Source organism: Nicotiana sylvestris, chromosome 7 (genome assembly GCF_000393655.2).
Source record: "Nicotiana sylvestris chromosome 7, ASM39365v2, whole genome shotgun sequence".
Lineage (NCBI taxonomy): Eukaryota > Viridiplantae > Streptophyta > Magnoliopsida > Solanales > Solanaceae > Nicotiana > Nicotiana sylvestris.
Genome location: NC_091063.1, coordinates 45,685,876 through 45,694,868, shown reverse-complemented (window position 1 = coordinate 45,694,868; position 8,993 = coordinate 45,685,876). Strand labels below are relative to the sequence as shown.

Here is an 8,993-nt window from a genome sequence, read left to right as displayed (position 1 = left end):
AGTGAAACAATAACAACGATAACAGGACCCCAGGACCAAAGCAGCTTATACCAAACTTCCAAATACCCAAAACTCAAACTATTCTTCCCAGATACAAGGATTTGTGATTTTTTAGAAGTTTATAGCTAAACAAGAAAGCCAGACAACCAGAAACAAAACCCAATTTGGAGCAATTTTCAACCAAACCAAAGAATTCAGTGTTCTTTTCAGTTATCTCTCTCAACTATCTCTTTTTTTCTTAATTCTCTTTTGTTCTTTCCATCTCCTTCCCTCTCTTCTCCCTGTGTGATCCTCTATATAGGCAGGAGAAAATGCCCCCTTGGATTCACAAATGCATTTTCAATAATTTTTAATTAACTCCACTTAACTTAGTTCTTTAAATTAATCAGTAGTGCATTTTCCTAAACCCTACCACTATGGGAAGCTTCCTAAATTAGGTGAGACTCCCTGCTAATTGCTTCAAAACTAAATGGACCAAATTAAACCCAAATGAATGGGCTGTTCTTTGAAATAAATGGGTCGGAACTGAACTCAGGGCCCAAACAGAATTCGAATTCTATCTCGACTACTCAATGAAAGACCAGACGAGTTAAACAACTAAACGAGTTTCAAAAAAACAATTCTAGCTAAATGACTGTTCTCCTTTTAAAAATGATTAGGGAGCTGTAATTAGACTACACTATCAGATTAGCAAGATTTAAATTAAACTAATTATACGACTGAAAAAATCAAAATTTAAACATGTTGTTAATGACAGAATCAAACAGACCAAACAAGAAAAATCACAGAACAAAACTTGGAGAAGAAAAACGGGAAAGGAACAGCACAACCAATAATCAATTTTAGCTAAAATTTGTTCCAGTTTTAATTTATTCAATCGGAAAGAAAGAGAAGAAGAGAAGAGGAGAGGAAGCTAAGAAGAACAAAATGAAAAATGAAGAAACTCACTGATTCGGCTTGACCTCGTGACTGACCCTCTAATTTAATCCCCAAATAACGTCATCTGCTTGTTCTTTGCCAAGAACAAGTGAACAATGTTATTTCAGGACTAAATAGACCTTGAATGTTGAGTAAAACTTTGAGGGATGCCTTTGCATGAACGAACTCGCTATAGCTTCTAAGGCTCGAACCCTAGATTTGAAATTCGAAGAGTCCAGGCCATGTTCGAGGGAAATAGAGTAAGGATTTGGGAAAAGGGGGTCTGGGTGGTTAAGGGGTGTAATTTTGGAGGTGTTTGGAGGTAGCGCCGCCACCCTAAGGCGGTGGGGGAATGATGGCAGCGCTAGGGTTTGGGGGTTGGTCTATGAGAGAGAGAGGGGTGTGAGAGAGAGACGATGAGAGGTGGGGGTTCTGAGGGGTGGGGTCGCTCTAGGTTTTTTATTAAAAGGGGGGGCGATCTTAGCCGTCGGATTGAATGAGATCAACGGATATGATGAAAAGGGGTTCAGGACGGCGTCATTTGGCTATGGGCGGGGTCAGATCGGGTTGGGGGCGGATCTAGGCCGATTTTGAACGGGTTTGGACGGGTATAAGGGTGTTTGGTTTGGGATTGGGTGAATTGAATTAGGATTGGCCCAAAAAATCTGATCCCCTCTATTTTTTCTTTTTCAATTTTAAATCCCCCTTTTAAAAATAAAATCCTAACTTAATCCCTAAATCAAATTATTCTACCAAATTAACTTAATTATTTCTAAATAATAATTACCACGATTAATTAAGTACCAAATTAAAAAAAAAACTTCCAAAATTCGAAATAGAAATGCAAAAAATGCAACATGACTATATTTTTTATCTTTTCTATTTTTTTGTTAAACAAATTAATGTATTAATTTATCTAAAAATATAAAAATTAAATCTTAAATGCAAATGCGATATTTTTGTATTTTTTATGATTTTAACAAAATTAAATGTGCACACAAGAAATGTAAATAATCAGGAAAATTCTACAATTATTCCTAGAATAGCAAATAATTAAATAAAAAAAATTAAATTTTGGGAATTCTTTGGAGTAATTCATGTGAGGCAAAAATCACGTGCTCACAAAAATAAGAAGAAATAATAAGCAGGAAACTATTAAATCGTCCATTAACCTAATTCATTTTTTGGTGTGGTCTTAAATTATTTCAAAACCAAAATTATAAATCTCTTAATTTTATGTGTGAATAGTGAAACTGGGAAGGAAGAACGATAATATCTTATTAAACTAAAATAAGTTTATTATTGGATATATATCAACATATGATTGAAAATTTTTATGTGGTAATTTTTTCTTTTGTTGAGTAAGTACAAAGGATCAACATTTATCACTTTCACAAACATATGCTTTTATTTTATAAATCAAATATAATATTTTAATACGATATTTATATATTATTTTAATATTTTTTCATTGAAATAGTGTACACGCACAACGCGCGTATCACAAGACTAGTCATAAAAAGATCAGAACAATATTCATATTCATCCAAATTGCTAGCTTTGCCCCATACTTCTTTCCCCTAAAAGATCCCTTGAAATAAAAAGTGAAGAAAAATGACGAAATTTGGAGTATGGTACTCCCTCCGGTCCACACTAAGTGGTCATTTTACTTTTGGCATACCCATTAAGGTAATACGAACTCCTGGAGAAAAAAAGATATATTTTAGTTAATTAACCTTAATTAATTATTATGTAGACACATTGGAATATGTAAATAAGGGCAAATTTTGAAAAAATAAAATTAATTCCTTCTTGATTATGTAAATGGATACTTATTTTGGACCAAAATAAAAAGGTAAAATGGTCACTTATTGTGGACCGGAGGGAGTAATTAATAAATATGAGGTTCTACTCCCTCCGGTTTACAATAAGTGACTAGTTTACTTTTTTCATTTTGGTTCAAAATAAGTGTCCAGTTAGGTAATCAAGAAAAAATTCAATTTGTTTTTACTCATTTACCCTTATATGCATATCCCCAAAAAGTTTTCTCACTCTTCACTATAACTACGTGACCAATATTTAATAAGGGTAGTTTAGTCATACTAGGTATTTTTGTATAGGATTTAGCATTTTCTTAATGAGCGTACTAAAAGGAAACTGGTCACTTATTGTGAACCGGAGAGAATATAAAGGTTTATATTCTCCATCTTTTGATAAGTAACCCTTTTGGCTTTCCCTAATAGGTAGATTCCCAGATCCAAATCTCTTTTTTTATTTTAGATATGTAACTTTAGATTTAAAAGTAAACTGAATCTTCTTTTACCAGGTAACTTTACTTATTAATCATTTTCATTTCCTCATAAATTGCAATATTATGTCGTGCATCTATTTCTAAAACTTGCATTATATTCTTTTTCTCATTCCAATTTCATTGGTTCTTGTTTCAACTCTAAGAAATATAAGCAGGCCCTAATAAACAAGTGGACGTGAAACTCATTATAGTATTTTCTTCTTAGGAAATTTCAAATTCATTTATTTGTATTAAAATTCTGTAAGCAATTTGTCTTATTGTATATGTTGAACTAAATTACCACACATGCAATTACATCATATCCCTTTAACCAAAAAGAAAAATTGTGCCACATCTATTTGGATTTTCTTCATAGTTATGCTAAACGACATATATTCCATTCCATATTCTTGGTTATAAACCTCATCGATCAGGGTAACCGAATATTAAAAATAAAATAAAATATAGGACTAGGTATACAGCAAAATCTCACATGAAATTTGACTGAGTTTTCGAGGATGGTTGATTAGGAACATGGAGACAAGGCTAATTCTTGAAATTAGGAAATACTTTAAGAATTTTAATATAGGATTTAGAGATTTAGTATTAGGATTAACCTCCCTAAGCTACAAAAGGTAAAAATAACTAGACATCTCTTCAATTTCAAAGTAAAAGACAAGTAAAGAAACAAACATACCCTTGGTGACAACCTTTTACTTTTCCCCACACCCTTCTCTTTCAAATCTTAATCTTATACAACCACTATTATTATTATTATTATTATTATTATTATTATTATTATTATTATTATTATTATTATTATTATTATTATTATTATTATTATATATATACACACTTACATAGTTCAAAAAGTTTCGTATGATCGGTGCATTTTATTGTGTTATACCAAATAATTAACTTTATTTTTCTGGTTACAATTAAGCCTACCATTTTTTGAGGGATTACCATATAATTATCTTTTAGAAGAATTAACTCAAATAGCCGTCCACCCAACTACCTAAACTAAAAATAACCGATGGAGGTATAATATATATATAATTTTGTATTATATGTGTATAATTATGTATAATCAGCGTATAATATATGAATATGGCTAGAAAAAGTTAACAATGAATATCGCCGGCTATTTTTGTAACGATCTCTATTTTAAATGACTTAAAAGTGTAATTTTTTTTTAGGTTATCAAATATATACAAATAAACTCTTATTAATTTTTTTTCTTTCTTTTTTTGGAACCCAATTCAAGATAGACGAGAAAGAGATCTTGGGGAGGAGCATGTACCTAAAGTGTGAAGAGGAATCTAATTTTTTTATTCGGCGCGGGGGGGGGGGGGGAGAGGGATTTAGTAATTAGCTGGACCTTGAAAGATGAAGCTTTTGAGAGTGTGGGAGAAGGGAAGAATATTCCATAGGCAAGAAAGTTCAAGAGCTAAATTCCAAAGATTATATAATAAACAAAGATGGAAAGTAAATACATCATTAGATTATGATTAAGGGTTTTGTTTAGCAGGAAAAGTCAGCCCACAAAGAGACGACTGCTCATACTTCTAAAAATTCACTGCCTTTGTCAGTTCCGTGTCTTTTAACCCTTCTGTTTGGCCAAGCTTATTTTGGGTCAAAAATACTTTTTTTTTATTAATAGCACTTTTAGCCTCAATTTAAGGTATTTGACCAAGCTTCTGGAAGGAAAAAAAAAAGTATTTTTGAGGAGAAGTAGAAGCATTTTTGGAGAAGCAGAAAAAAATAGTTTCTCTCCAAAAGCACTTTTTTGAGAAGCACTTTTGAGAAAAATACACTTAGAAGCAGTTTTTTAAAGCTTGGCCAAACACTAATTATTGTTCAGAAGAGCTTTTCAAACTAATTAGCCAAACACAAACTGCTTCTTGCTAAAAGTACTTTTGAAAAAAATATTTTTGAAAAAAGCACTTCTCAAAATAAGCTGATTTTTGCAGCTTGGCCAAACGGGCTATCAATCTTCTCTAAGCTCTACTTTTTAATTTCTAGTTCTACTATACTCCGATTAATTAGTCCAACACTATATGTTATATATTCAACCCTAACCATGCGCTAGTCCTATACCAGTCAATGACAATTCTGTTAGAACTCTGTATTCAAAAATCAGTAAATGAACAAACGTTAGTTTAAAACAAAAGCAGAAAATTCCGAGCCCACAAATTTCTTGTGTTTTCTTAAGGAATTTAATCCCCTCACAATGCCCGAGGTTGCGGATTAATTCCTTCCAGGATAGAATGGAATAACTATTCTGTGATAGCGGCACTTCAAACCACAGAATTTCGTCGAGCTCAAATGGCGGAGCAAATCACACAAAATGCTTACGTTTTTGTTTTGGAAAACAATGCAGAATGTAGAAGTTTGAGGGGAGTGATTTCAGATTTTTTTGGTGGTGGAAAATGAGGCTAAGCCCATGTATTTATAGCCAAATTTGGCACTGTTTCTGAAAAGGTTTGCAACCTTTCAGAACAGCCATAAAGAAAACGGACCGGACCGGACCGGGTCGCGGGTCATGGGTTATTACGGATTGAATTTCGTTAATTAATTAAATTAATTAATTGAAAAGAATTTGTCCAAAAAGATTAATCAATCAATCGTTGACCAAATCTAAATCCGAATTCGAAGCCGAAGCCGAGCGCGTGACGACGACAACGGCACGAGGTACCACTTCTTCTTAACTCTTTAAGATCTAGAAGATGAGCTTCTATATATATACACAAAGATTTTCTTTCCTTCTTCCAATGAGAGACAAAGTGCATTAGTAAAGTGAACTAATTCAAAATTTCACTTCCCTCCATTTATTTTCCCACCATTTTTCATTCATACCTCCATTTGTTATTAATAACAGAACCCAATAATCTCCCACATGAATGCGGAATGGCTATCCGAAACAAATATGCATGAAAAAAATTGTGTGTGATTCGCAAGTAAGGATTAACCGCATATGTATGGATAAGTAGGTTTTCATTTGAACTTTCCGCAGTGAACATATGTCGGATATACTCGATCAATCGCTAGATTTGATATCTTTAAACCGTCGAACTTTGGTGTATACCTAGACAGCTATATGTCACACAATCAACCCTTAACCGTCTTTGGTTCTCATTGTTGTGTTCGTTTCAGCCGCGAACACAGTCTGGTTTCATAAGTGCGTAGAGAACTGGCCTTACAACATTCTCCTTGAAGTGGCTTACACTTCACACTTATATAGGTGATTCCTAAACGTGTTATACCCTAGATACACTATTTAATATGCCCCATATCAAACTTAGAAATCATTAAAAAGTCCTAACACTTTATCCTTGGTACTGAACATTGTCTGCATCATGAGAATGGACCAAAATTTTATTTGACAATGTTGAACCGTCACTAATGACTTTGTTTGATCTCCTTGAACCTAGATCTTGGGATCTCCAGTCTTCTAGGTAGAGTTACCGTCATAGTGACTTGTCCTCGGCCATAGTCCCATTCCCTTTGATGATTTCTCAACCGCCGCTCTAGGTAGGTCTTTTGTAAGCGGATCGGATACATTATCTTTTGACTTTACATAGTCAATTATGATAATTCTACTAGAGAGTAGTTGTCTAACGGTATTATGCCTTCGTCAAATGTGACGAGATTTCCTGTTATACATAACGCTCCCAGCCCTTCCTATTGTTGCTTGACTGCGCAATGTATGCATACAAGTGCCAAAGGTTTGGGCCAAAAAGGAATGTCTTCTAAGAAATTCAGGAGCCATTCAGCTTCTTCACCGGCCTTGTCTAAAGCTATAAACTCAGACTCCATTGTAAAGCGAGCAATGCATGTCTGTTTGGACAACTTCCAAGACACTGCTCCTCCACCAATGGTAAAAACGTATCCACTTGTGGATTTTGTTTCCGTTGATCCGGTGATCCAATTTGCATCACTATATCCCTCAATAACTGCGGGATGATTATTGTAATGCAATGCATAGTCTTGAGTATATTTCAAATATCCCAAAACTCGTTTCATTGCTATCCAATGAGCTTGGTTGGGATTACTTGTGTATCGACTAAGCTTGCTTATTGCACAAGCTATATCAGGTCGTGTACAATTCATAATGTACATCAAACTTCCCAACACTCGAGCATATTCCAATTGAGATTTGCTTTGACCTTTATTCTTTACGAGAGTATTGTTTAAATCAATTGGCATTTTTGCTTCTTTAAAGTCCAAATATTTAAACTTTTCAAGAACCATTTTAATATAATGAGATTGAGACAAAGCTAGACCTTAAGGAGTCTGTAGGATCTTAATTCCCAAAATTAAATCGGCAACTCCTAAATCTTTCATATCAAATTTACTAGTAAGCATGCGCTTAGTAGCATTTATGTTAGCAATATCGTTACTCATTATCAACATATCATCCACATATGAACAAATAATGACTATTTGATTTGGAGTATTCTTAATGTAAACACATTTATCATACTCATTGATCTTGAAACCATTTGACAACATTGTTTGGTCAAATTTTGCATGCCATTATTTTGGTGCTTGTTTTAGTCCGTAAAGTGACTTAACAAGTCGACACACCTTCTTTTCTTTTCCGGGAACTACAAACCCATCAGGTTGTTCCATATAGATTTTTTCATTTAAATCTCCATTTAAGAAGGTCGTCTTTACATCCATCTGATGGATTTGAAGGCCATACACAGCGGCTAACGCTATTAACATCCGGATAGATATAATCCTTGTTAACGGCGAGTATGTGTCAAAGTAATAAAGACCTTCTCATTGTCAAAGCCCTTTAACAACTAATCTTGCCTTATATTTGTCAATAGTACCATCAGCTTTCATTTTCTTTTTGAAAATCCATTTAGAACCCAAAGGTTTATTTTCCGGAGGAAGATCAACCAATTCCCAAGTATGATTACTTAATATAGATTATATCTCACTATTGACTGCCTCTTTCCAATATTGTGCTTCCGAGGAAGACATTGCTTCTATGAACGTTTGAGGCTCATTTTCTAATAAGAATGCTAGAAAATCTGGTCCAAGGGAAGTAGTTGTCCTTTGATGTTTACTATATCTTGGATTTTCCTCATCAAACGTACTTTCCTTTGCTTCTTCCCGAGGTCGCTTAGATTTTTTATTGAACGACTCACATTCCATTTTATACGGATAAATATTCTCACAGAATTCAGCATTATCCGATTCAATTACCGTATTAATATGAATGCCGAAATTTTCTAATTTATGAACCAGAAAATGATATGCCTTATTATTTGTTGCATATCCTACGAAAATGCAATCAACGGTTTTTGGTCCAATTTTTACCCTTTTGGGTTTGGGAACTTGCACTTTAGCCAAACACCCTCATACTTTAAAATATTTTAAGTTGGGTTTCCTTCCTTTCCATTTTTCATATGGAATGGATTGCGTTTTGCTATAGGAAACTCGATTCAGTATTAATTAGTTGTAAGCATAGCTTCCCCCCCCCCCACAAGTTCTGAGGTAAACCAGAAATTATTAACAAGGTGTTTATCATCTCCTTTAACGTTCTATTCTTTCTTTCCGCAATTCCATTAGATTGCGGTGAGTAAGGGGCAGTTTTTTGGTGAATAATGCCATTTTTCAAACATATTTCTTCAAAAGGAGATTCATATTCGCCGCCTCTATCACTTTTTATCATTTTGATCTTTTTATTTAATTGCGTTTTAACTTTATTTTTGTATTGCTTGAATGCGTCTATTGCTTCATCTTTACTATTAAGTAAGTAAATATAGCA

At 33.7% G+C, this 8,993-nt stretch overlaps 1 protein-coding gene across 1 annotated transcript; it reads right to left on the bottom strand.

Moving 5' to 3' along the window:
- Window positions 1–6,892: 6,892 nt before the first annotated feature.
- LOC138873073 (secreted RxLR effector protein 161-like) lies at window positions 6,893–7,462 on the bottom strand. The gene has a single exon (XM_070151508.1). The coding sequence runs from the start codon at window positions 7,460–7,462 to the stop codon at window positions 6,893–6,895; it is 570 nt and encodes a 189-aa protein (XP_070007609.1).
- Window positions 7,463–8,993: the final 1,531 nt, after the last annotated feature.

Bases quoted from the DNA above. Each gene is read 5' to 3' on its own strand.
- LOC138873073 (XM_070151508.1), bottom strand. From the start codon at position 7,462: ATGGTTCTTGAAAAGTTTAAATATTTGGACTTTAAAGAAGCAAAAATG.